The 26720-nt window shown below is 52.6% G+C and overlaps 9 protein-coding genes across 9 annotated transcripts; 5 read left to right on the forward strand and 4 right to left on the reverse strand.

The window, feature by feature from the left end:
* Window positions 1–971: 971 nt before the first annotated feature.
* BDP81DRAFT_323396 (SAC family polyphosphoinositide phosphatase) lies at window positions 972–4004 on the forward strand (the record flags this gene model as incomplete). Its single annotated transcript, XM_060584792.1, has 3 exons — window positions 972–1923; window positions 1985–2085; window positions 2142–4004. 3 exons carry the CDS (start codon window positions 972–974, stop codon window positions 4002–4004), a joined length of 2916 nt encoding a protein of 971 aa, XP_060443852.1.
* Window positions 4005–4407: 403 nt separating this feature from the next.
* Window positions 4408–5929, reverse strand: BDP81DRAFT_377328 (uncharacterized protein; the record flags this gene model as incomplete). The annotated part of the gene is made up of 4 exons (XM_060586776.1): window positions 5734–5929; window positions 5609–5670; window positions 4984–5547; window positions 4408–4914 (listed from the first exon to the last, which is right to left on the reverse strand). Exons 1-4 carry the CDS (start codon window positions 5801–5803, stop codon window positions 4408–4410), a joined length of 1203 nt encoding a protein of 400 aa, XP_060443853.1. The 5' UTR covers window positions 5804–5929.
* A 472-nt stretch (window positions 5930–6401) lies between these two features.
* On the reverse strand, window positions 6402–8151 carry BDP81DRAFT_323422 (poly A polymerase head domain-containing protein; the record flags this gene model as incomplete). The annotated part of the gene is made up of 3 exons (XM_060584795.1): window positions 6402–6670; window positions 6736–7284; window positions 7356–8151. 3 exons carry the CDS (start codon window positions 8149–8151, stop codon window positions 6402–6404), a joined length of 1614 nt encoding a protein of 537 aa, XP_060443854.1.
* Window positions 8152–12808: 4657 nt separating this feature from the next.
* Window positions 12809–13635, forward strand: BDP81DRAFT_323311 (uncharacterized protein; the record flags this gene model as incomplete). Its single annotated transcript, XM_060584784.1, has 2 exons — window positions 12809–13160; window positions 13217–13635. 2 exons carry the CDS (start codon window positions 12809–12811, stop codon window positions 13633–13635), a joined length of 771 nt encoding a protein of 256 aa, XP_060443855.1.
* Window positions 13636–15858: 2223 nt separating this feature from the next.
* Window positions 15859–16564, forward strand: BDP81DRAFT_47397 (uncharacterized protein). Its single transcript, XM_060594670.1, has 3 exons — window positions 15859–16030; window positions 16093–16218; window positions 16290–16564. Exons 1-3 carry the CDS (start codon window positions 16024–16026, stop codon window positions 16442–16444), a joined length of 288 nt encoding a protein of 95 aa, XP_060443856.1. The 5' UTR covers window positions 15859–16023; the 3' UTR covers window positions 16445–16564.
* Window positions 16565–16684: 120 nt separating this feature from the next.
* Window positions 16685–19293, reverse strand: BDP81DRAFT_323125 (pre-mRNA-splicing factor SYF1; the record flags this gene model as incomplete). Its single annotated transcript, XM_060584766.1, has 3 exons — window positions 16685–18925; window positions 18990–19160; window positions 19237–19293. The coding sequence occupies 3 exons, from the start codon at window positions 19291–19293 to the stop codon at window positions 16685–16687; spliced, it is 2469 nt and encodes an 822-aa protein (XP_060443857.1).
* A 733-nt stretch (window positions 19294–20026) lies between these two features.
* On the forward strand, window positions 20027–21260 carry BDP81DRAFT_395708 (ATP synthase subunit D; the record flags this gene model as incomplete). Its single annotated transcript, XM_060588095.1, has 9 exons — window positions 20027–20041; window positions 20114–20226; window positions 20292–20302; window positions 20368–20693; window positions 20752–20800; window positions 20852–20861; window positions 20914–20954; window positions 21003–21058; window positions 21114–21260. 9 exons carry the CDS (start codon window positions 20027–20029, stop codon window positions 21258–21260), a joined length of 768 nt encoding a protein of 255 aa, XP_060443858.1.
* Window positions 21261–21451: 191 nt separating this feature from the next.
* BDP81DRAFT_322630 (U1 small nuclear ribonucleoprotein A) lies at window positions 21452–22331 on the reverse strand (the record flags this gene model as incomplete). The annotated part of the gene is made up of 3 exons (XM_060584715.1): window positions 21452–21852; window positions 21936–22249; window positions 22306–22331. The coding sequence occupies 3 exons, from the start codon at window positions 22329–22331 to the stop codon at window positions 21452–21454; spliced, it is 741 nt and encodes a 246-aa protein (XP_060443859.1).
* A 599-nt stretch (window positions 22332–22930) lies between these two features.
* Window positions 22931–25691, forward strand: BDP81DRAFT_395710 (uncharacterized protein; the record flags this gene model as incomplete). Its single annotated transcript, XM_060588096.1, has 5 exons — window positions 22931–23131; window positions 23410–23585; window positions 23647–23920; window positions 23979–24168; window positions 24658–25691. 5 exons carry the CDS (start codon window positions 22931–22933, stop codon window positions 25689–25691), a joined length of 1875 nt encoding a protein of 624 aa, XP_060443860.1.
* Window positions 25692–26720: the final 1029 nt, after the last annotated feature.

Consider the following 26720-nt stretch of genomic DNA (forward strand, 5'->3'; position numbering starts at 1 on the left):
CCTATGTCTTACGGCCAGCTAGTTGTAGTTAGGTATGTTTGCAGAAGTTGAGGCTGGGGAACTGGTAACAGTATCGTAGGCGGGAATAGCTTTAGGGAAGCTATGTTTGTAAGTCGTAAGTAGGTAAGGCTTTGGTGATCAATCGTAGTCTTGTCAAAGAGGTTCTCAGGGAAGATAACTGAAAGCGATCGTGAGATCTGATACGAAGTTAATTGCTGAAGAAGCTATGGGAAGTCTGTCCTTGAGCCCGGCTCAAGTCCATACTATATACAAGTCCTGATCCTGTCTCAACATATCCTTTGTAGTTGGGACCGATATCACCGTGTCGGTCCTTCTTATTATCACGTGACTTGTCCATAGTTCTTCCGTTCCGTGATGAGTCAGTCACCTGAGTTCCCGGGTTCTCTGCATATATCTGGTAGATAGCCGCCGCAGGCCTGCGGGGCGGGCCCCCTGGCCTTGTTATACGGTCGTAACACTATGACATTATTATTAGTTTCATAGCCTTAACTTCTACAAATATACCTCACTATAACTAGCTGGCCGTAACATGCTTTGTATTTAAATAATTAACACTTAATTAAAAAAGTTAATAGTTATACTTTAATAATTAATAATTAGGTAGAAATGAAAAGATAAAATATAAAAATAATTACTAATTAACTAATTATAAAATTAAATATAAGGTAAATTTCATTAAATATCGCCTTTAGCTATATAATAAACGATAAAAGAAAACTCCTAGTTATGTGAAGCCTTTTTTTTATAACCTACCGGCTCAAATCAATCACAGCATGATCTTTAGTCCTCCTTGCAGTGCTTTGTTAAGCTTCTGTGACATCACCCGGTTTTGGACACTACAAGACTTGCCCTCCAACAACCCGTACCTCCACATCGCCGCCTGCGACGTCGCAACGATCAACCAACCTCCCCAGAATAGTCCTTGACAGTGATGCGCAACTCATCTCAAGATGGCCGCAAGATCGGCCTCCCGCGACTCGAACCCTTCTCCTATTCCCTTCGCCAGCGACGCTGACAAGGGCAAATCAAGCCGAGATCTTTCACCAGTATTTCCACTTCTCAACAACGACGAAACGGCGAAAGCTCTATCCTCAGATGCCGCGACGCAAAACCGTGCCGGGGAGGATGACGTCGACGAGGAGCCCGCGGTCGCAAAGCCCTTTGTCAGAACGTCAAGTCCCGACTCTGCAGCCCGGGCAGCGGATGCGTATGATGAAAAGGGTCCAGATCGCCTAGATCGAAAGATGCACAAGTTCAGTCTGTACGAGACAGCCACGCGATACTACATTGTCGGGGGAGATGTGACGGAGAGGCGATACCGCATTCTCAAGATTGAAAGAACAACAGATGACTCGGAGCTGAGCATTACGGACGACAAGATCATTTACAGCCAAAAGGAAATGAATCAGTTACTGGATACCATCGACGACGGCAACAAAGGCACGGGTGGTATCAAACTGCGTTGCACTGCTTGGGGCTTGCTGGGCTTCATCAAGTTCACCGGACCGTATTACATGCTCCTAATTACGAAGAAGAGCACAGTGGCCATGATCGGTGGACATTACATATACCAAGTTGATGGTACAGAGTTGGTGCCGCTGACACCGAATCGATTCAAGGCCGACGTTCGCAACACTGAAGAGTCCCGGTTCTTGGGTATATTGAATAACCTGGATCTTACTAGGTCGTTCTACTACAGCTATTCGTACGACATCACACGCACACTGCAGCATAATCTCACGAGGGAGCGTGAAGCGCTTGCGCGTGGGTTTCCGGGGGCCATGAATGACTTCAACGGCATGTTCGTCTGGAACCATCATCTGCTGCAACCAGCCACCAAAGCACTCAAGGATCCCTTTGACTGGTGCCATCCCATCATCCACGGCTACATTGACCAAGCTGGTGAGTACTTGCAACTGCCGCGATTCGGGGCAATGGATATCTAACGGACTGCGCATCGTAGCCTTATCGATATACGGACGCACAGCATACATTACTATCATTGCTCGGCGATCTCGTTTCTTTGCTGGTGCAAGGTTCCTCAAACGGGGGGCCAACGACCTCGTGAGCTTGCCTGGCTAGTACGTCAACTGGTATTATGGCTGACACTCTGCGAATAGGGTTACGTTGCAAACGATGTTGAGACAGAGCAAGTAGTTTCAGAAGCCTTGACAACTTCGTTCCATGCTCCGGGACGCAGGCTCTTCTCCAGTCCGCAGTACACTTCTTATGTTCAGCACCGGGGAAGTATCCCCCTATATTGGACGCAGGATAATACGGGCGTGACACCAAAACCACCCATCGAGTTAAACCTCGTTGATCCATTCTACAGCGCTGCCGCCCTTCATTTCGATAACCTGTTCGAACGCTACGGCGCTCCCATCTACGTATTGAATCTTGTCAAAGCAAGGGAACGGACGCCACGGGAGTCCAAACTGTTGCTGGAGTACACAAATGCAATCAACTACCTGAACCAGTTCCTACCAGAAGGTCGCAAGATCATTCACAAGGCGTGGGATATGAGTCGAGCGGCGAAGAGTCGCGACCAGGACGTCATAGGTACACTGGAGCGCATTGCCGAGGACGTCGTCACCACAACCGGATTCTTCCACGACGGCGACGGCAAGGTGTATCCAACCAGCGTTCAAAATGGCGTGGCCCGGACCAACTGTATAGACTGCCTCGACCGAACCAATGCCGCACAATTCGTCATTGGGAAAAGGGCCCTAGGCCATCAGCTTCACGCACTTGGCATTCTCGAAGACACCTCCATAAACTACGATACAGACGCCGTCAATCTCTTCACTCACATGTATCACGATCATGGTGACACCATTGCTGTGCAGTATGGCGGCTCCCAGCTCGTCAATACCATGGAGACATACCGCAAGATCAATCAGTGGACGAGCCACTCTCGCGACATGATTGAGAGCTTCAAGAGGTATTACAACAATTCTTTCCTAGATGGACAGCGCCAGGAGGCCTACAACCTCTTCCTCGGCAACTACATATTTGCCCAAGGGCAGCCAATGCTGTGGGACCTCGCGACTGACTACTACCTTCATCACGCGGACCCGCGAGCCTGGTCCGAAAAGACGAAGCGAAACTACATCGACTGGTATACTGCAGAGAACCTGCAGGAAAGAAGTTTCCCGCCCTACTTACCGCCTCCTGGCGAGGCAAAGAAAAAGCCAGTATCTCACTTTGATGATTACTGGGTTGAATACTATCGCCCATCCACGCTCTCGTCATTTCTGAAAATGTTTCCCTACAAAATGAACTCGACCATCAAGTACATACCCTTCAAATCCACGCAAGATGGACGGTATGACTTGAGTCCCTTCCGGGTTCGCAACGAGACTGATATGGACGCCCATGAGAAGAAGAAGCCCAAGAAGGAGGTGACAATCGTCGACCCACAAGACCTGAAGTCCCCTCGGGACATTGATGCTGTGTCGGTCATGTCAGATCGTACGGCAGGCGGGAAGGGGATCTCCATCCACCGCTGGCTTCAGCCAATGCAGGATAGAGTGACTGGGCACCACGGAATCATGAAAGAGACCCATGCAGAACCCCAAGATCCGTCAAAGATCAAGCCCACGGCCCAGGAGAAGACTAAAGCGGCTCAGTGGACCTTCACGAAGGCTGTTAGCGAGTCCCTCAATCCATCTGTGAGCCAGCAGGAGGCCGAGGACTACGAGCGGTACATCAGCCATCCCCAAAACCTGCCGCTAGTAGTGTCGGCCGAGACGATCCAGGCAGAAAACCAATCTGAGTACCAGCACTATGTCCAGAGTAGTTGGCAGAGTGACGCAATAACGCCTGTCGGTACCGAGGAGGATATCGCTGTATATGCGGAGCTACTCAAGGTTGGCAGCAATCCTCTTACCGTCACCGAGGAGGATGCTCAGAAGAAGCGATACAAGGCCTATAGGAAATGGCTTCGAGGCAAGTCGTTCTTCAAGCAGCAGCCACTTGATTGAGGTCAGGTCCGCTATTCTCTTCACCTGCCACCACCGCCCCATCCTCCTGGTCCCCAAACAAGTCCTCGAGCCTAGGTTCCACAGCTAGCAATGCCGAAACGTAAGGCTTCAGAGGCAGATCGGCCGCTGCAAAGATGGCGCGCAATATGGGCGTAAGTTTGGAGACTTCAGCTAGAGCTTCTTCGGTCGCCGCATTCTCCGGCCCGCTCGTACGCTCATTGAGCACATTCAACCAACAAACGCTGATCGATCTCAGCACTTCGCCTGCGTGTGATTTGTCTGAGATTCTCGGCCAGCAATTCACCATGATGGCACCCAATGCCTGCGCGGCCGCTTGTATGCTGCTAGGATGAGAAGCGAGGAATGGATCCGTCATGATTGCAGAAACCATGGACAGGAGCTCCTATGTAAGAGTTAGCAATCGAGCAATCATGCTGGAGACATGTGGAGTTGCCTTCAAATGTGCCGTGGCAAAGATGCCGAGTTCGCTGACGATGGAGGTCGTTTGTCGAGCAAGTAGTTGAACAATTCCAATAAACTCGGACGCTTGCCAATAGCCCGGAAAAACTCCCTCCCTAAGCAAACGAGTAAGAAGTTTGTTCTTTTTGTCTCTGTCGCCCGCTCCAGGAAACTGTATCTTGGCAAGCTGGATGATTGTACCATATGCCGGATCGAGTAGTAGAAGAGACTCCTTCTCGGGCGTCAGAGTTGGCAGGGAGAGTAGAGAGGGGAAGACGGATTGTTCAAAAATGCCACCCAGGCCGGTTTGAACGAGGACCTTGGCTGGACATTTGACAAGAAAGTCGCCTAGAATGGTAAGGCCCCTTGCTTTGAACTTAGTGTCCGAGTCATCTAAGAGAGCGAGAAGAACTGGAGTGAACAACGGCCAGCTTTTTTCAATCAGCGCATCCTGTAGAGAATTGAGTGTTAGCCTCCCGTTCCAGGAACACGACTACTTGATGTTGAAAGCGTGACCAACATCAGCTTGTTCCACAGCCCAGGAAAATATTGTAATGGCATGAACCTGAGTGGTTTTCCAAGGTTTCGCGTCATCGGTATCAGCGAAAACGCCAGGAGTAAAGCGGTCCTGGCTATCATCGGCGAAATGAGCCTTCCTGCCCGTAGAAGTGATGCGACTAGAGCTTGTCCGAGAGAAGATGGGCCTAATAAAGCGCTCCAGCACTACAGAGTTGAGGAACGCATGCTTTTGGGCATCGTCCAAAGAATGACTCAAGATCTCTTTGGCATAAAGCTCTGCTTCGACGGTCGTCCAGGTTTCCTTGCGGTCGGTGTATGCAGCGATGGCAATCAGATTCTGGTCGTCAAGTGATGGAGAAAACCTGAGGACAAGACTACTCAAGATATCTAACGCCTGCTCCGCAAGAGTTGGGTCATTGTTCAACAGCGAGCCGGAAGAGTGGCTCAGGAGTCCCAGTGCATGGCTAGAAAGCTGTTTGATGGACGCCTGGTCTTGTGCCCCTTGGTCGATGCGGTCGGCATTCCTGAGACAGAGCGCAAGAGCACTGAGAGTGTCGACTGGTGGCTGCTGATGGTAATGAGTCACTATGTAAGACGAATGAGATGGATGAGTAGGCCGAACCCACCAAATGCTCGACCTTCGAGAAGTCTTCTGCGAGGTCGGTAAGAGTATATCGTTCTGGTAGATCTGTGACTTGTGTCAGGGTCCGGCATCCAATGAAGCACTGCCTTGGCCGTGGGAAATTCAAACCTCTATCGACATTGAACTCAACAGAGCTGGAGGCAGCTCGCTGCAGGGCCTTGACCACGTCGGAGAGCATAGCGGCCGATGGTGAGGCCAAGCGAATGTGGACGATCGTGTCTGCGGATCGTGTGACAGATCTGTTTACCAGTAGCCTGGAAAGATGTAAGAGATTAAAAGTTTGGCATCTTTGGTCTGTCCAGGTAGGTGGTTAATTGTTAATCAACGCTGGTGTCTCTCTGATTCTCAGTAACAGCATTGAGCGGGCACAGTGAGAGTAGAATTAGCGCGTGCGGCCTCCGGGTCGGCGACCACTCAGTGCATACACTGTATCATACACTGTGAACACTGAGCATGCTTCCCCAATGTTTTTTCAAGTTCGAGTGTACGTAGTCGGGCAGTCGAGGACCGCATCGTGATAGATGGGAGAAATGGATATGGAAAAGCCCCTGAAGAGAGAGGATAATTATTCAACGAATACATTTACTGGCAACAATCCCCTGGCTTAAACAAACAGGTGGTCTATTCGGGTATTTCATGCCGATCCTTGATCTAATACTGCCTGCCCCGAGACAACTTTCCCTCGCCGTTACTCCTTTGTTAGGTAGATTCAATTTCTAGCCCTGATCAGGTTGAAGTCTTCACCCGCCAAAAGGTGCAAAGTCCGACTGGGTTCATCATGTAGGAAGCCCTTCGATCCCCAATTCAACTGCTCGCCGTCGCACCTCCTCAATCGCCCCAGCCGGCTCAGTCTCGTCTGGATGACGAAGTTGCCAGGCAACGCAAACCTCCAAGGCCTGGCCCATCCACTTACCGGGGCGGACACCAAGTTCTTTTCCCAGCAATCGGCCGTCCACCAGGCGCGTCAGCGAAGGTGCGTCCATGACGTCCAGATCAGCAAGGTAGTCCAGGAACCGCTGCCAGCCTGAAAGAAACTCCTTCTTATCTGTGGCGGAATGAGCAATCTTTCCAGAGACAAGGTACGGTGAGTAGGAAAGTGGGGGTACTTACCGGTGGTTGAGTCAGATGGCAACTTTTCAATGGCCTCGACAAGTAAGGCATAGAGTACCTGGACTCGCCAGTGGCCTCCATGGCTATCCCACTTGCGAATCGCCATACCGACGGTGCTCCTTTCGGTAGTCCTAGATTTACCGGTACCAAAGCCTTGCTTCAGGGTAAGAATCTCAGAGCGATGGCGATATGCTGCAGTGATGACATCGCATAGCTTGTTGGGGGCCTTGATACCTTCCCGGGCAACCAACGTAGTGAGAGGCACTGTACCCCTAGCCTTTGGTAGTGGTACTTCCTCTCTTATGTGGGAGTACGGGGTAATTGCAGCCAGATTCCACGCAAAGTATGCGGCTTCGTCGGATGTGACGAGAATGTCATAGATTGATCTCGGGGCCTTGTCATGAGCGAGGCTGTCAAGGAGATCGTAGGCCAATTCCCACTTGGAGAGGTCTGGGGACGGGTAATATCTATCACTGGAATCCGTGAAGATGGCCTCGTACAGGTTGAGAGTTCGAATCAGGTCCAAAGACATGTGTGGGTTCTTACCTGCTCCAGCACAAAACCATACAAGTCAGTTAAGAAATTCGCGTATGAAGAAAGTTGAGCATAGGCAGACGAACCCTTCAGCATCTTCTCCATCTCGACACCAACCCTCTCGCGGCTGATTTTAAGCTTCAGAGCGTCCAGAACTTGAGGGTCGGCCATGACCGCAGTGGCAGCAGGGTCGATTGAAAAGTCAAGACGACTGGCGAAGCGGAGCAACCTCAGGACTCTGAGAGGATCGTCTGTAAAAGTTTGGAAAGGTTCCATGGGTGTTCGGATCAGGCGAGACTCCATGTCTGTGAGTCCTCCGGTCAGATCTTCGACCAGTCCGGTGTGCAAATTGTAAAAGAGGGCGTTAATGGTGGCATCGCGGCGCAGGGCATCTTCTTCGGCAGTGCCAAACTCCATTGTAGGATTGCGACTGTCCTGAGTGTACGTCTCCTTGCGTAAATTGACAAAGTCGACGTCGAGACCAAACATGCGCGTGGTCGCTGTCTCGAGATGCTTCGACTTGTCGGGATTCGCAGCAATCCTGTGGAGGCTGCCCATATCATCGGGACCAATGTTGTGCTTCCTTGTATGCTCTTCCAGAGCACAGTAGTCGCGCAGCTCCAGACTAAAGGCATAGCCAGTCATGGCATTGATGGCGGTATCAATATCATGACTCTCTATGCCAAGGAGTTTGTCACGAACCCAGCCCCCAGCCCATCGAAGGACAAGGGGCTCAGGTGAACGACCGGCTCCATCGATGAAAGCAGCAACATCAACCAAAAGATCCCTCAATTGCTGCTCTTTGGGAGTAAGACTGAGTGTTGGGGGATCATTTGCAGTGGTAAAGTTTTTGATAGTCGTGGCAGCAACGGGGGTTGTCATCTTGGATGGCGAAGAGGCAGACGGACGACCCACAAACGCGTCAAAGTTCCTCTTCATGAGGTAAGGGTACAAGGATGCGCGCGGCACCGAGCAGCGGTTCCAGGTCGAGACAGATCGAGGTCGAGCACAGGCACGTAGCATGACACGACAGGCCTGACAGTGGAAAGGTGTCGAGTCGGCGGATGCGCCAGTGAAGGGAGTCGAGGGGTAGAACGTGCGCCACGTTAGACCACGGGCCGTGATCCTTTGGTTTCGAAATAGAGTCCTTCTGGTCTCACTCCAGAAGCAGCTCTAGCTTGACTAGCTGGGGTGGTGGTGGTGGTAGCAGTGGTGATGGAGGCGGAGGCGCAAGCACAAGCGCGGTTGCATGAGGTACGGCAAGGGCGCAGCACAGGCCTTGAGGCAAGCAGCCTAGGTGCCAGATCGTCAAAGGAAGTCGATGAGTGGTGGGTTGGTGTTGTAAATACAGCTTCGGGCTGTAAACAGGAGAGAGGGTCTGTACGATGCAAGGCCGCACCGGGGTTTGAGGTAACGGTGAGCTCAAGATGAAAAGTCGATACGAGTGGCTGGTGCGCGGTTAGCTGATGGTAAGGTTGGGGCAGGGCGTCAGGGTGATGAGATGAGACAGGCGGCGACAAGTTGAGATGAGTATTCGTGAGCGAAGAACAATGAGTCAAAGCAAGAACGTCAGGACTTGGTGTCAAAAGATGGATCATTGGTGACAAATGGTACGAAGGTCATTAAGATGTTGGTTTGAATTACCGCTCATTTTCGGGGTGATATATGTGTTGTACTCATATAAGCCATAGAGAGTTGAGGATTTTGACTCACAACTTGCCATAGGTACGTAGTCAGCCGAGGGAGGTCCTGCAACTCGTCCAACTGATCCGGTATTTCCTTTCGATTCCTTCAGTCGACACTAAAAAGAGAAAAGGAAGGAATTGCAACTTGCGCAAGAGGGCGGAAATAGGTGTGCAACGCACCGACGAAAACCTAACTCTGGCAAGCAATGGTGACTAACAATGAGTCTTCGTTGAGGCAGGCACTCAGTAGAATGAATACCTAGGTAGGAGTTGCCTATGTGAATGTTTACGTAAGGAATGGCCCGGGATTGATTACGTAACGCACAGAGTCTGAGTTGACGTCGTTTCAAAGTATCCAAACTCAAGTGGGCCTTCCTTCCTACCTCATCCAATTGGTTTGCATCGTCTCTGCACTTCAACCGGGACTTTACCTTACTACCTCACTTAAGGTATTTAACCAACCTGGCTCTGGCTATTGTTAACTAAGCTTCCCATGTCATCTGATCGTCCAGGGATAAGGCTCGCCCGGACAGAGATGGGGTTGTGGAATGCCCAACTCTTTGCAAGACCAAGTTTTCCCACAATTGCTGCCCCTCTGTCAAAGCATGGCGACGAGGGTGGTTGGGCATTGCCGTCGTGTACGGAGTAGAGTCTTGAGGGCCTCTTGTCCAAAACACACCGTCAGCTTCAGCCCCAGACCCATCACTTAGCGATACGACGTTTGGCGGACCTGAAATCCAGGCAAGGCTAGGATACTACGATGGAGATCCATCTCCCGCCATATCTTGCCAGGAGCAGATCCAAACCTCTCCCTGCTTGACTAGTTGGGAGATTTTCCCCAGGGGATTGCATGATCGTGGCAGTAGGTTGGCCAAGATAGGCTTAGTTCCCGTCCACCACGTTCCCGTCCATCTTTAACCTTGATTATTCTTCTGTTTGATCATCCGCTGGCACTACCTTACTGCTTGACTGTGTACGATTAGACACGGCAAAAACCGTCACGGCGTCACCTTAGTTTGGCTCACGAGGATTATGCATCACACTGTCGTTGTCACCGGCTGGCGGAACGATCCGAGGCAGTTTGTCTCCCATGGCCTTGCAGGAAAAGCCAACGGGATCGATTCCGTACCTTAGCTCTACCGCATACAAGAGAAAGGCCCATGCGATTGGCCCCGCAATCATGGGGTTTGACAACTTCGTTTCATACAACATCGGTGCGCAGCCCACGCCGCCTGTTCCAAACGATGCCTGTCTCACTAGGTTCGCCGCCCTTGGCAACCACCTACCTTGCCTTACCTTACCTGGCGTGCCTGGTACCCTGCTACGTTTACCCGTTACTCATCTTCCGGGCCATCTTCCAACCGCACTGAGAAATGTGAACTTGCTGTCTAGTCAGCGACTTCAATACTCGAAAGCATCTCGTCCGTTGGTCGGTGCGTGCTGGTAGCATATGCGGGTGGCAAAGACCCATCTCTAACTCCATCTCATTCTTAGTAACCCGCGGCATTTCTAGCTCTAACGGCCACCCTTTTTTGTGAGGCCCGGTAAGACTTTCAAGCACGTCTCTACATCGTGACGTGTCGCTGATACGTCACAGGAACCGTCTTCCTAGAACTCCAGCCTATCGTATACGAATTCAACTGCAAAGGATGAAATTTGAAAGTGCCTCTATGCACGTATGGCTTGCTCCCGCATCGATGCGCTGGACGTGGGAGCCACCATATGTACAACCGACCTCGTCCGGCATGGCTACTGTTAGCTACTGGCAACTTAGTCTGAGTGGGTATGCAATCGCCGCATGAGAGCACTTACCACGCCTCCTTATCACGTATATGGAACGACTACAACCTTCACGTTTCTTCTCCCCTGAGTGCGACAAGCAGGCATCATGGCTATGACTCAAAGACTGAAAGATGTCAGGACAGAAATAGCATCTTCAGGTGCTTTCGGCAACCGCAATCATCCACTGTAGCCTCCCTTTTGCCTTCCATTCCTCTGTCTTGGTGGCCGTTGCTCGATGCTTGGTGCCCTCTGGGAACCCTGCGTCGTGACGAGCGTTGTGAGGCTGCAGGGTCATCGTCCCTTACCATCGCTTTGACTAGCATTGAACCGCGCTACGGCACTCCGCAGCACAGGGCACAGTCGTTTCTCGCGTATAACAGCAGGTTCTAACGCGTGTCCTACCATCGGCTGCATGACTTGCCGGTTTGCCAGCCGTTGAACCTGTGCGCGGCTCATAATCAACCTTGACTCGACCCGACTGGCTTAGGCAGAGGCCAAGTTACTCGAATTCGTACTGCCTCACCAGCCATCTGTGCGTGCGTGGTTTCTCGCCGTTGTCAGCCGCAGCGGTTTGACCCGTCTGCATATGCTGTCTCTTTGCAACGTTGGTCGACAACATATCTCTTCATTCATGTTGTCTACCCACTAATGCATTTGCTATACTGGACTATGAGTATCTACTCGGGGTTTCTACTCAGGGTAATCCACGCCATGGCGGTAGATCATCTCTACCCGTGCGTTCGCAGTTGACTGCAGGTTCGATCCAATTGGGCTACCAACTCCCGGGCTCGTTCTTACATTTCCCCCCTTGCAACAATCACGTCGTACCCCGATGTCTGGATCCGATTTGGACGCTCCCGCTCCGCGGATCGAAACAGCCGTACATCTCCGCATCAAACACGCACGAGGCATGGTCTTTGTTTGCTAGGTCTATCGCTACAGGCCCGATTACTACGGCCTTGCCCCCAGTTGCCTCGCCCTCAGCTGGCTGGGCCGTCGCAATCCCCATGCTTGTCTTGGTCTTGAGAAACAGAAACAAGGCCAGCAAGATCCTTGTTAGGTTCATATTGGTACTGTTCAATTTCGATGTAACCCAGCAGCAATCTTTGGCTAGGTCGTGTATCTCGTGCTTCGCCAGCTTGTGAGCCCAGTTGATTTCACTCATGGAATATTGTGGGACCTTCAACGACGGGCTAGTTGCAGTATACATTCACAACATCAGTCTTTACTGTCTTCTTATAGAAGTCTTCTCATAGACAGGCTGAAAGCCGTTCTCCGTCAGGATGAGCTACTGCCTCTATCTGACCGACTCTATGCACATGGACTGTAGAAATGCAGGTCATCCTCCTACGTATGGCAATACCGTCGTACGTACCTTCAGCTAGGTGGACGGTGCATACGATCACTCGCCAACCCCCTTCATCTAGGCTGGGTCGAAATAAGGTCGCGGGCTCGGACTTTTCCAGCTGACATTCGGCCACACCAACTCCGGAACCTTGCGGCCATCCCTGCTATGGCGGCCTCATGTTGCACGCCCCTGGCCCGAGGTCCGCATGAGGCTCTGCTCGTGGCCTTGCCACAGCCCGACTCTGTGGATACAACTTCGAGCGAGCGACAACAGCCGCGTGGAAGGTACTTCGGTGCATGTGTACGCTCCTTTGGCTGTAGTGATACCACCCCAGGATCTCGCATTGAGGCTCTATTGCGAAAACATGTTTGGCTTGGCGGTTTAGGATGTCGGATGGAAATTCGACCAACGTCCTCCGAGTATCAGAGGAGAAGGCAGGATAAGCACTCCGGAGGCTCACTAAGGCGCGTAGGGGTAACGGGATGCAGACATGCGCGTCGTCTCGACATCAGACAGACTCCCATCTACTGGCCGATTACTCTCAAAGGGGTGCTGCCAACCTAGGTATAAAGACGGTCTAACCTCCGGCCTCAATTCGTTCGTATCCTTCTTCCCCATCCAGCATTCAGCAGTCTTTTAGTTATCCGACCACTTCTCTCCTTCCAATCATTTATATTGTATAATATATCCCTGCCGGCCAGGACTTACCTTCTCTCACATCACAATGTCTTCCATCAAGAGCATTTTCGCCATCGGCCTTTTGGCCACTGCCGACATTGTTGCCGGCCACGCTGCCATCATCGGCGCCACCGGTGATGCCGGCGGTCAGGGCATGGCCCTTGGAATCGACTCCAGCACACCCCGTGACGGAACACGTCGGGATCCCTTCCAGGGCGATAGCACTCGCTTCAAGGGCGAGGCTGCCGATACCTTCGGCGAGACTGTCGGAGCCGGCACCAACAACCTTGAGACCGGCACCAAGGCCATGATGGCCGAGACCGGCACCATGCTTCCCCAGATCTCTGCTGGCGGTTCCGTCGACATGACTCTGCACCAGGTCAACGGTGACGGTGGTGGTGAGTATTCGCTCCAACTTTCTTGCTACTTTGCCCTCAACTAACACCGTACAAAGGTCCCTACGACTGCATGATCAACGCTGATGCCACCGGAGCCACCTGGACCAACATCAACGTCGTCACCACTCCCCCGGGCGAGAACTCCCGCAACCGTGATGGTGCCATGACCGCCTTCCCCCTCAAGGCGGCCATCCCTGCCGACCAGGCTTGCACTGGTACCGTCGCTGGCCAGAGCAACGTCTGCTTGGTTCGTTGCCAGAACGCTGCCCGTGCTGGTCCCTTCGGCGGTATCGTTCCTGTCCAGATGGCTGGCACCACCACGCCCGCCGCTGCCCGCCGCAACTTGATGCTCGCCGTCAAGCGCTCCGATGAGCTCCTCAACAAGATGATCAAGCGTGCCCAGACCCCTTCGGCCGCACCTGAGGACGACGCCGCTTACCTGGCCGAGCTCCGCGCCGACGGCGAGGAGATCTGAACGGTTGCTATCTTGAGAGAATCTGGGATCACCACAAGGGTCAAAACAGAGATCCGTGGAGGCAGGATGGACAGGCGATGAAGAGAGGCTTGTTAACTGATGCTGATGCTGATGCCTTTCACTTGTATCTGAGGTGCCTGACTGTGTCTCGACACCCATAGTACACAATTACATTCTCTGACTGCTGCTCACTATGGTTCACTTTGACATCTTGACCTGTGACATAAATGCACATATATTTTACCGGACGGAGCTACTGTTCACTTACACACACAATGCTGCTCTCATGGTAAGCTGATGAGATGTAAAGTACATGAGGACTTAATCTATTATCTTGGGTATGAGGCGCATGTACGGGTAAGGTTTACTTGCCACCCGAGAGGAGGTAGAATTAGCAGAGAGTGTTGTGCAGAAGGGAAACGCAACAATATGGGCGAGTGACATTGATGGAGAGCTCAGGCAAGATGGCTGCGAGAAAAGGAAGGGGTGGCCCAATACTAGTTAGTAGATGCAGAATGAGGGAATCATAGGACCCAATCCCAACTCGAGTGCCTCAGTACCAATCTACCCTAGACTGCTGGTCACACCACCTTGCATCAAATCAACGGCTGACACTGCTGTGAATCGTTTCTCGTCGGTGATGAAGTCTCGTTCATGACGAAGTATCAGTCCCTGGGGATGGCCATGTCCTGGCCCTGAGGTATGTCGAGACCGTCTTCATATTGAGGACGAGGTTTCTTCGATCTTATCTAGCCCATCTAAGGCCAAGGCCTTTGATCTCGACATGTCATCTAGGGGGTTGCCGAATCGCCCAACTTTTGTGCGAGTTGTAGTCCAGGGTTCCTAGTCAAGGGAGGGAGCCGGGGAAGGAGAAGGCGTTGAAGAGAGGGGGATCCGAAAAGGGAAAGATAGGAACCTCCCCCGCAGTTCCCGGAATACTGGTTGAGCTGTGTGGCTGTGGTTGGAGGCTTGTGTCGGGATAGAGTTAGGTATGGAAAGAACAGTCTCCTCATTGGTAGAGTAAGATAAGGTATAATTTCGCACTACTACTGCCTACGCAGTACTTTCTCATGCCTGAGCAAAACTGCGAGGTACTAATACAGAATGTGGGGTGTGAGCAGGTAGCTCTGGGGGTGGTCGCGGTCTCCTTTCATTCGTCACGAAATGCGTGTGACGTCAACGGCAATGGCAGATCCTCGTCACCTTCCCCGCGTTAATAAATGGAAAGAAGAATGTACCGCGCGCCTGCCTGAGTACTTCGAGATACATACAACCTTGACGACCTTCCTGAACGTGTCGCCTCACCCTGACGCGTAGGTTCAAGCTGAGCTGCAGTCTGCTCTTGCTCTCTATTGCTTCCCCCGTTGGAGCACCCCTCATATCTACGAGGTGGCTGTCAACGAGGTGTCGTCTCATTATTTCATAGGTGCTGTCTCACATAAACCTGACCTTCCGTGTACTATGAAGGATGAACACCTCTTCTTCTTGAAGTATGTCGCTGTTAGCCACCAAGCCAGCTCGGCAAAATGATCTTCGAAGATAAGGTAGGTGAGGCGAGCTGCGATACGCAACATGGCATTTATCCCCCCTCCAATGTGTAGATTGCAACATCATGTATTTCATGCCCACCCTCGTGTATCCGGATACCTACGTGAGTGCTTGGCTCTATTCAGGTTCTCTCTCGCTGCAGCCACGGCGGTCTTGGCACATAGATCTGTGTGTACAGAGGCCCTTGAAAGCTTGGCTCAGGTGCACTCAACTCAGTGATATGCATCACACGTCGACCCAGCCTCAACCTTAGCACGTAGATGATCGACAGGTTCATTAAGCCAAAGCGCCTTCGCTTCTCAGGTAGGATAATGTGAACTCATACTTCCCTCCGTGAACAAATTGGAGGCCTGGGGATCAATAGTGTGCAACTGGCAGGTGACCACCCGGAATGAGTTCTCATCCGAACCTACCTTACTTTGACCTCCATGTGCTCTCGCCGTACACCCCCATCGCCCAGTACTTGCCTCGCCTCCGCCTTCGTTGACATCAACGCCCGCCAGCTTCATTAGCTACCTCTGCTCCTCCCTCACCTTGCCCTCCAATGCCATCAGTAGCACCCACCCTCTACGACTCATCCATGCTACCCAACCACGGGCTGTTAAGAAGGGCAATCGCGAGGCCTGGGCCTTCATAAACTCATGTCTTCCCCCTCTCAAAGTCCCCTTTCCCATTCCTTTGCTCAGCTTCTCCACTCACCCACCTAACCAACGACATCACGATACCCTCAAACAGTGTCTTCATCAGCCACCACCCCACGCATCTTATCTCCTGAACTCGTTTTGAGACCTGCCACTGAGCAAAGCTACAATCACCACATCCAGTACATCACCCATTACCATGTCAAGTAAGCCCTCCCGCCCTTAGAAGATGCAGCGCATGTGAACCTTGCTGATGTGCCCTTTCCAGACGAACAAGACAGAGCTCAGAGCATCCCGACCGAGGTTGGTAGCTCGCCAGTTGCACTCGACGGAGAGCCTGCCGTTGCACTCTCATCCTCGCCCACAGATCGAAGAGCCAGCACCGACGAATGGGGTGAGTCCCGGCTAATTCCTTTGAAGCCCGCGACATCCTTTGGGTGCTAACTGAGGTGCTTCATCTATTAGACGCATCCAAGGTGCCCCCGAGCCGCTTCCAAAAGCGCAAGGGTTCCATCTACGCCACGCCGGGCTCCCGCGATGGTCACGTTGACCGCAACTACGCCACGGGGTTCCATGACAAGCATACCGAGAAGGGCTATACCAAGACGCCTGCGAAGTAGTCACTGATTCAATGGTATTTCGAGCTCCCACCCTCGCTGCATCGAGCAATACGCCTTGTCAGACCACCGCATGTGAGGCTGCAAACCAGATCAGCGAGACTAGGGAAGGACGAGCATCGGGGAATGAACTGAACTGAATTGGGAGGACCGGGAATGGAAAAATATTGTAGGGGTCCTGCTGTCTGTATGCTATTACCTAAAACTAGCCAACCACCGCCAGGCCGGAGAAATTGATACATGTTACTCGTCTAGGTCGTCAATGTCGATAGCATCCGGGTTCGCCGCCGCCGCCGGTGCTTCCAACGTGCTGCCCATTTTGGTAGCGTCGCTGGCAGCCACAAACCCGGCCGGTGCTCTCGCCTGTCGCTCAAGTGCCGCCATGGCATCGTCCACCTCGGCATCGCCCGAGTCCTCCGGTCTCCGCTGACTACGCGCAAGTGCCTGCGACGCGATAAAGTTGACGTCCGTATTGTACTGCGCCTGCACACTTCGCTTGATACGGAGCATTTCCTTGAACGTATCCTCGTTGCCGTGCTGCACCTCGAACGACTCCCACTTGGTCCAAAAAGCTGGGCTGGTGCGCGGATCACAGAACTGCGACGCGTGACCGTAAATAGCCCTCGCCCGATCGATCTCGCCAAGGCGCTTCTCCATGTCGGCAAACTTTAAGCACATATCCCGTGCTTCGTTGTCGGGTAGAGTGGAAATGGCTTTTTCGTAAATTGGCCTCGTCGATGGCAGGCCAAAGTTGGATGCCGACTTGGTGATGTAGAAGTTGAACATGTCTGCCCGATCCTCATCCGCCACCGCACGCGTTGCGCGTTCGTAGATGCGCATAGCGTGCCGCGCGAGGCCCCTCTCCTCTTCCAAGTTACCGTACATGAGGTAGATGACCTTGGCAAATTTGGGTGGGCAGTCTTCAATGGCCTGTTCAAAGAGGTCGCGCAGACGCTCGATACCGATCTTGCGATCAACAGCCTTTGTGAGGTAGAGATTCCACAGCTCAAAGGCGACCGGGTAGCTGAAGAGATCCAGGCCGCGCTCGTAGATCTTGAACGACTCTTCGTAGTACTGGTGCTCCTCCAGCAGATTCGCATAGTTGACTACTGTCTGCGGTGTCGCGATCCGCAGCTCAAAGATGCGCTCGTAGACCTTTCGTGTGTCCTCCACAGAGCTGACGCTTTCCACGAGGTCCACATAGAAACTCCAAAGCTTCCAGCTCTTGTGCACACGCTGCTGCGGCGATAGCGTCTCGTCAAAGTAGTCGACTGTGGATCTCTTCGGCGCCTGTACGGCCTTGGCCATAATTCGCACGGCATCGTCAAAGTTCTCGTTTCTCAACTCCATCTCAGCCCACTCAATCCACATATCTGCCAGTTCCGCAACGGACTTGAACGGGACTTTGACAGCCTTCTCCATGATGATGCGCGCATTGCGTATGTCACCACCGCGCTCGTAGAACTTGGCGTAGTTGGCCCAGAGTTGATGGAAGGGTCCGACTGCCTTCTTCGGTTGTATCGTGGCGATGGCGGCTGTGTATGTCTGAACGACTTCGAGATGGTTGTCACCCCAGAGCGCTACTCTTTTCTCCCATTCCGACACGTTGTTGGGGTTTTGTCGCAGGACTACGTCGTTCAGAAGGAATGGCCGTCTGTCCATGAGCTGCTCGAACCGCATCATCCGTATGTCGAGTTCGAAATCTGCCTCCTCGTCCACAATACCGTTGTCGGCGCGTTCCGAGGCCACCTCCATGAGAGCTCCAATGATGGACTCTTCAAACTCGGTATAAGAATCGAAAACAAGCGTGAAGTCCCTGACCGTCATAACCGTAGTGATGGCTTCCTCGAGCACATCTCTAGCGCGCTCGAAGCTGCCTCGTCGGATCCAGTAAGTCGCCAGGCCGCACCAGAGTTTCCCTCGTTGATCGGCGAACCGGACAATGCCGCTCCTGACGATCCTGTCAACGTCAATCCCCGTTTCGTGGCCGGTCTCGATCTCCGCCGCGTGTTCGACCATCAAATCCACCATTTCGCTCCACAGTTCATAGTGCCCTTTCCCTTGCTTGCTAGTGAAACGCGGGTTGTTGAGGAGGTCCATGTACTTCTTAATGGCTTCGGTGTAGAAGCCGACCTGCACAAGGAGCTCGATGAAATCTTCGGCGTCCTCGGGGTGTATTTGCATGTAGCGGCGCCACACCTTGACGGCGCTGATTCCTGCGGCGGAGTTGATGAATGGCTTGTAGAGGGCCCAGATTCGGTTGTGCTGGGTAAGCGGAAGGGCGCGAAGGGCTCGATCGAAAGTGCGTCGGGTGGTCGTAACCAGCGGCTGTTGAAGCAAGAACTTCAGGTACAGCTCCCAGATGCGAGGCATCTTGTTCAGTAGAATGAGCGCGCGCTCGAACAAGGCATTGACCTTTCGGTACTCGGCGGGGAAAATGGCAGCATTCAGCTTCGAAACGTGTTTGCTGCGAAAGGTAAGATACTACGTGTATAGTTAGCAATCGCCGGCGGCAGTCCGGCTAGCTGGAGGGCTCGTCGCAACATACCATCTTCCATAGCTTGTAAGACCGTGGGAGTTGAAGACAAGCTCGCTCGAGCACGAAAGCGCGTTCGTGTACGGTTCCATGTTGAGACTTGAACTGAATGTAGGCAAGCCACGGCTTGATGCTTCCAGGGTTTCGTAAGATGTCCTGTTCGTATACCGAGTCCTCGTCGCTCTGTCGCAAACCGTTAGCTTCTATGCTCAATGTTGATATGACGGAGGGGGCAGTTAGGAGAATGGGCAGCGCATACAACGAGGTGTAGTTCCGGCCGCCTCTGAGAGCCGTTGAGAAGCGTGGGAGCAGGCATCTTGGTTCAGGCCGTTTGCCCAAAGGCCATGGGTAACCAAGAGACTGGCAGCTCGAGCGCGGAGAGCGCTTTTTCGCCGTGTGCAGGTCGCGTCGGGGACGAATTTGCAACTTCCAGGGGCGCGATTTCAAAAGATGATCATGGCGCGAACTAGGCGACAGATCGTTCCTTTACGATACAGTCTGGCAAGGTTGACCAATTGACCCAGGTACTTTTTCTTGCATGCGCCCCGTCCTGGGTTTTTGAGGTGGCGCCCGGGTATTGGAATAAGTTAGGCGGAAGTCCCCAGCCACCGATACAAGGATATCGCAATGTACCTTTTGAATACCAACCGACCTAAGGCACCTCGTTGTAGCGCCGCTTTAGCCACCGCGAGTCTCTTACGCGCGGATAAGGCGAACCCACCTTCGAGCTATATCAGTGGGATGCTAATCGCCAGCGATCCACCTGCACCAGGTACCCGACTCCATCTCTGGGGGGAACCGCTTGAGGTAGGTACTTCCACCTAAGCGTCCCATCGCTCAGCCGGCTCTGAGCACTGACGCAACAGCAGCCAAAAGCCGCCTAACATCATCGACAGCTCCTCCTTGTCGTCTCTATCGTGAACGACCGTCTCTTGCGCCCATTTGCCTCCGCCCTTCGTTGCCGTGCGGATCGTCTCGAACCTCTCCTCCGATCTCTCTTCGAATCCAAGTCCACCCTATATCATCTACCATTTCGATCAGTCAACACCATGTCGGGTGCTCCTGTAGGCCGATGCCCTCCTACATTGTTCAGATTCGACCTCGGAGCTTTCTAATATGTCGATGTATTTGTGTAGGACCGAGAGGCGGTGTTTCCCACGCGCCAGTCGCTGGGAATCATGAAGGCAAAGCTCAAGGGAGCCGAAACGGGCCACAGTCTGTTGAAAAGAAAGAGCGAGGCCTTGACCAAGTACGTATTCAACGGCCTGGATCTCGCGGTATGACTTGGTTTACTGACTTGTTCCTGCGATACAGGCGATTCCGAGGTTCGCAGTGCCGCTTCCAGTTCGAAACGAATGTGCGCTGACCGATGTGACTGCGCCCTGAACAGAGATTACAAGACGTATCGATGAGGCGAAGAGAAAGATGGGACGCGTGATGCAGATTGCCTCCTTCTCCTTGGCCGAGGTCACTTACGCCGTGGGTGGTGATATCGGATACCAGATCCAGGAGTCGGCCCGGTCAGCTCGCTTCCGTGTGCGTACTAAGCAGGAGAACGTTTCTGGTGTTTTGCTCCCGGCATTCGAGAGCTATGTAACTGAAGGAAACAACGATTTCGGCCTCACGGGCTTGGGCAAGGGTGGTCAGCAGGTCCAGCGTTGTCGCGAGACATATGCCCGTGCTGTCGAAGCGCTGGTCGAGCTTGCCAGTCTCCAGGTATGCCGCCGTCAGCTGCATCTTTTGTGAACACTGCAGAAGCGCTAACATGGGCAAGACTGCTTTCGTTATTTTGGATGAGGTTATCAAGGTCGTCAATCGACGTGGTATGTATTCGAGCCAATATGCACTCTCAGCCATTGACTAACATCTTGCAGTAAACGCCATGTAAGACGCATGCGAGATCATCTTGGTGATATCCCACTGACCATTTCACCAGCGAGCACGTTATCATTCCCAGGACAGAGAACACCATCAAGTGTATGTTGTCTATCTGACTTGGGTAGACCTATCTGACTTTGACTACAGACATTAACTCGGAATTGGACGAACTGGACAGAGAGGAGTTCTACAGACTCAAAAAGGTACGTAAAGAGCCAGCCATTGAACTAGATGACGGTGTCTCACAGTAAACTACAGGTTGCCGGAAAGAAACAGAGAGACACTGCTGCCGCAGACGCCGAGATCAAGGCCAAAAAGGCTGCGCGGGCAGCAGAAGAGCAGGGGGATACGTCAGGCCCCGGTGACCTTCTCGCTGCGGAGGAAGACAACGACGTTATTTTCTAAGAAGTCCTTGCGGCACGGGTTGAGAGGAGGCGATCAAGCATGTGTCTTGGTGTTGTTAGACTAGCCTTGCGTGGGTATGCACTCGTTGTAAACATTAGTACCATCCATCCCTGAACACATTTACCCCCCCCTACACGCTAACATAACTGAGATGTATGCGGATACTGCCGCTTTCATTTCCGTCAGCCGCCCTACTGGCGCTGGTATGTGACCTTGATTGTGTGCGTGTCCCCCAGCACCATGCCAGCCGTATTCTCCTTGGCCGTAATAGCACCCTGCTCGCCCTCGTACTCTACGAAGGCAATACCGCGGCGTCCAGGCACTAATCTCACCTCACGGAAACCCTCAAAGCGGCCAAAGATACTGGTGACAGCCTCGATGTCGTAGTCGTCGGGCAATTTCTGCACGAAGAGGATCTTGTTCGGGGGTAGATACTCGTCGGGAATAACTGCTGTAGTGGAGGGATTGGTGGACTTGAGGCCAGTTCCACGGGCAGCCTTGGCGGGACGGGCGTCCGTCGCCGCCGCACCACCGGGGCCGGGTCTCTTGAGACGCTTTTGCTCTTCGGCAGCCTCGAAGGCCTTCTTCTTGTCTGTAGGAGAGAGGGAAGCGTCAGCAAGCCGTTCTGTATCTGGGTAGAGAGGAAAGGCAGAGTAGACGGGAAAATAGACATACCCTTCTCGGCTAAGCGGCGGCGCTTGTGAAGCTCAAACTCGTCATCGTTGCCTACCGACTTGACGGTCGCGTCGCTCCTGGTCCGGGCCAGGGCCAGCTGCATGGGCTTCTCAAACAGCTCGAATCCCTGAACCTCCTCTATGGCCTTGCGCGCAGCCTCGGGATCGTCAAAGACGACGAATGCCTGCCCCTTTGCCTTGAGGTTCGTCTTGGCGACAATGTCAATTACATTGCCGTAGTCGGAGAAGATCTGAAGCAGCGCCTCCTTCAGCTGGTCAACTTTGGCGCGCTCCTCGAGGTTTCGCACGTATACCCTGTGGCACAAAAGGTCAGCCAATGGCCCGACGTGTCGAAGTGCAATGACACGTACGTGGCTACAGGAAGACCGGAAGCCATGTCTACGGTTTGTAGGCGAGTTCCAAGCAAAAGTGAGTGGGAAGACAAGGGAGATGGAAATGTTCAAGTCGAGTGACAGACTGGGTTTAAGCATTGAGTGTTGCGATAAGTTTCTATTGGCCTAAGGCGAAGAGGAACAGCTCGGCGCGTACCCGGGTACCTTGGGCACGGGCCACCTAGGTTCCTTAAGGTGACCGGTACAATGGGAATGGAGCAGTCTGCCTTCTAACCTCACATTCAACATCAAGCCATTAATCAGTTGGCGGTTGAGTTCCTCGATCGATGTATTCCCCTGCAGGAATCACCGCTGCTTAAGTGCCTTTGAAATGCAGATGGCGGCGAGGTAGTACCTAAGCCAACTTCCGTCACGCCGTACGCCAAAAGGACTTTGCCTAGGTCCACCATATCTTCCTTCGAAGTTGCCATCCGCTCTACTACCTTCACAATCGCTCTGTGGAGTTTTACCATACCAAAGCTGATTCAACAAATGACAAAGCCCGTCTCTTGGGCCGTAAGCATGCATACTCTTTGTGCGCTCCAAATAGCGAAGGTTGCATCTTTCATTCTTGGAAATATACTGTCTCGATGCCTTCACACTCATGGTCCGTCTACTAATCGTCATAATCATCATCCTTGCCCTCGTGTTCCACTGCTTGCGAGTTCCGCGCGGCTTCTTCGTCGAAGTCATCGACATCATCACCATCCTCCTCCAAAAGCTCTGCCTGTTGCTCATCATATGTGCGAGTTCTTGCACCAGGAACATCCATTTCCTCCTCATAGCCCTCTTCATAGCCCTCCTCGTAAGTAGGTTGCGATAGAAGCGCATGCCTTCTCGGCGTTCCCCGTGTCGAATATCCCCGAAGCATGTCAAGCCAAATCCCCATTTTGCAACTTCGCATGGTAGTTGTGTTTCTTTATGAAGTTACTTGTCAGGAGTCCTCTACTTTTTGAAATGTCGTGCATCTAACCCGGTCACTACGTCTATCGACGCGGGAGTTATGTGTAGGGTATTGGTCCATTTCTCTTCACTGTGTGTCCTCTAAGAACATTTCTCAAGTCTCTTTACACACCACACCAGGCCATCCGGACTAGTCTTCCGACTATTATGGACTCTCAAATAGCACGTCTTCGGTCACAGATAGACCATAGGTCAGAGACGTCGTTCTTGAATGTACAAGGGCCCGAGATCGACGACGTGTTTGGCGGTCTGACTGTAAGACAAGACGGTACGCTCAAGATACCAGACCACTACAAGTAAAGGATCCTACCCTCCAAACATGATTCTAGTATTTGAGAGTATTGACGAAGACATCAGAAAGCTTCGGCCAACGCTCCAAGCATACCTGCGCCAGGACCAAAGGTTCAACTGGGGTACCAATCCCACAAAGAGGGAGTGGGAGGCGTTGTTCAACGACCTCGCAGCTGCAGAAGTGAAGGCCAATGACTCCGGCAGCGGTTCAGCTGATGCTTTCGGCCACATGCTGGTCAAAATCGGCGAGCGGGCTGATAGGATAGACCCCTGGATCAACTTGATCCCAGACGAGTTCGGACTATGTGTCGTCAAGTCGGCTTTCGCCCTCTTACTGGATGTAAAGTCGTACTTCCAAGCGTATGGAAATGTGAGAGACTGACTGAACGTGAGCGCAGACAGCAAAGTCGGACTCGGAGAGAAGACAAGCAATTTCTGATGCTTTCCTAGTGGTCAGAGACGCTATCGCGGATGCCAGCTCCAAAGGCATTCATTTTCAGACCGAGCCTAGCGTCTACCGAGCGGCAGGAGATCTATATGAATCTATAGCAGATGCTATCCAAGAGCTTTTGTCGCTTGTCAAAACTCGTAAGCACATGAGTTGTGAGTGATGGCCACCTGTCACAAGGCACATATGTACGGTCAGCGCCTAATGCCTTCTTTGTTTCGGACAGGGTCTTTGAGATCGAAGAAAGACAAGCAAGCGAGAGACCCGCAATCCATCTTGAGGAGTGTGACCGAAGCCGCAAACATCTTTTCCCGGGGAATTATAAATTGTCGAGACGCCGTGGCTAAGGAGACCTGGAAAGATACGAAGAAATCGTTGAAGAAGGTCCACTTCATTAGGTGTTCCACCGCCGAAATCAAAAGCGCCCTCTCCAAAGTCAACATGGACCAGGCGGAGCATTTTTTTATTGCTCCAACAGGTGCAACGCACGCAGCAAGTTCTTCTTGCACTCGCTCAGAGTAGAGATGAAGCCAACTCGAAGTTACTTGACAGTTTCCGTGAGCAGCAGAAGAGTGAGTACCCCTTTTCGAAGCAAACCAAAAGTAAGACGGCTGAACTTATGTCAACAGAGAAGCAGCTCGATGTCACGACAATCGAATGGCCCATCAACAATCAGAAAACAGAACCGGACATCGGACTAGGGTCATCGGTGCAACGTGAAGCTTCCAGGGCGGTGATATCACTAGACCGTCTCGTCAAAATCCTAAGCGCCCCGTCCCCGGGTCGTATACTAGCCCAGGATGCGTCCATTGATCTCAACGTGCTGTTCTTGAGACAAAGAGATCTGGAACGTATTCTCCAGAACACTGCCCGGTTCGACCCCAGAGCCGAAAGCCGGGCGCACACCATCCTCAACCAAGACAGGTTCTCTGAATGGATGCAGCAGGACCATCCCGACATGCCCCTGGTTGATGGGGGCATACCTGGGTCGGCCCAGGATGCAATCTCCCCGATGTCCCTTCTCTGTGCCAACTTGAGTCTCGTTCTGGGTGAACACGAGCCCAACAGCATCTTCGCTATATTCTACTGCGGACTGCATACCAGGCCGTATAATGACGACTGGTACGGTCCGTCCGGGATGCTCCGGTCTTCTATAGCACAGGTTTTGTTGGCTCTGATAGAGAGAAATTTCCTTGATCTAGGCTGCCTCGGCCGAAGGGGCTACGTCCGAGGACTTGAGCGTCACGATTTGGGAATATTGTGCGACCTTCTCAGTGACCTGGTATGTCAATTCGATGCCGAAACGATCATTTATGTCATCATCGACGGAGTATCAAAGTTCGACGTCGACTACAACAACATATTCCAAAGGTTAAAGGTGGCGATACGGCGGTTTGGAGACATCGTCAAAGACGACGAGTTGAGGCTCAGGCTGAAGATTCTCATGACCGTACCCTTCAGATCGTCGATAAGATCGAAGAACATCGTAGACACCAAGTTTCAACTGGCTTCACTTCAGCAGCTTTTGGCTCCCAACAAACTGTCGAAAGGTTCCATCCTGTCATCGATTTTGAGCCCGTCAACTCTGCAGAGCGCAGCCACTACATCAAGTCTGCAAAACGACTTGCCAGAATGGGGCAGTGAAGATTACGATGACGAGTAGATAGGAGACAGGTACCATCCTATCTTGAAGTAATGGTGAAATCCCGTTGTGGCAATAATAACATGTGGATTTGATGGATTGCTTCTATCATTCTTTTTTTGCAAGTGACTAATATCTTATAACTGGAGCATGTCTGTATTGAGCCGATAGCATTCGTCTTTTCCTAGCGTCTGTACTTCATAGTCCGCGTTGACCGAACAAATTGTCACATACGACCATACCCATTGGAAAACTCGGGATCCCGTCCGCTCTCCCATAGATAAGCCAATGAGGGCCGGATTAGTAGTTGGGTCGGTGACGACCAGCGAATACCTGGTGTTGTATGTTTTTGATCATCTCTCTTCTTTTGATCCTTGCGTGGTGGTGGGCGACCGTGTGTCATACAGACGGGTTTGGGTCACGGATGGGACAGCCGTCAGACGCGCTGCACGAGCTGGTCGGAGAGGCGCTGGAGCTGCTCGCCGAGCTGACGGCGACGGAGGATACGGCAATGCCAAACGGTCCCGAAACCGATGTCCGATTCCAGCTGCCAGCCATTCCATGGTTATCGATCGAAGACGACCACAGCGAGACGAAAGCCGGCTACTCGTTTCTCACGGACGACCGCAACACTTGGGTTGCCGCCGAGGACGGCTGGCTGTTCACCCGGCTGGCGCGGTCAGCCGCCGCAGCGGAACGCTGGGGACTAAGCAGCTTAGGCAACAGGCGCGGGGCAGCGGACCAACCGTTCCAGGCGTCCGCTGTACAGGAGTTCGGGAGGATGTTTGAACGGCTCCGCGAACGGCTATGGATGCTTCTGCATACGCTCGGCGGTCGGCCCGGGCGGGCAAGCGAGCTCGCGGGCCTGCGGACAGTTAACACCGTCGACGGCGGCGTCCGCAATATAATGGTGCACGACACGATGTTGTGCTTCGCCACGGCGTACCACGAGGGGTACCGGACGACCGGGCAGACCAAGGTGATCCACCGCTATCTGCCGAGAGAGGTTGAGGAGCTCATGGTATGATATCTATGGCTCATCTTACCGTT

Source organism: Colletotrichum phormii (genome assembly GCF_030913505.1).
Source record: "Colletotrichum phormii strain CBS 102054 chromosome Unknown BDP81scaffold_13, whole genome shotgun sequence".
Lineage (NCBI taxonomy): Eukaryota > Fungi > Ascomycota > Sordariomycetes > Glomerellales > Glomerellaceae > Colletotrichum > Colletotrichum phormii.

Excerpts from the sequence above, each read along its gene's own strand:
- BDP81DRAFT_47397 (XM_060594670.1), top strand. Across the intron at positions 16,219-16,289 it reads AGCCAGCACCGACGAATGGG|ACGCATCCAAGGTGCCCCCG; the intron begins GTGAGTCCCGGC and ends TTCATCTATTAG.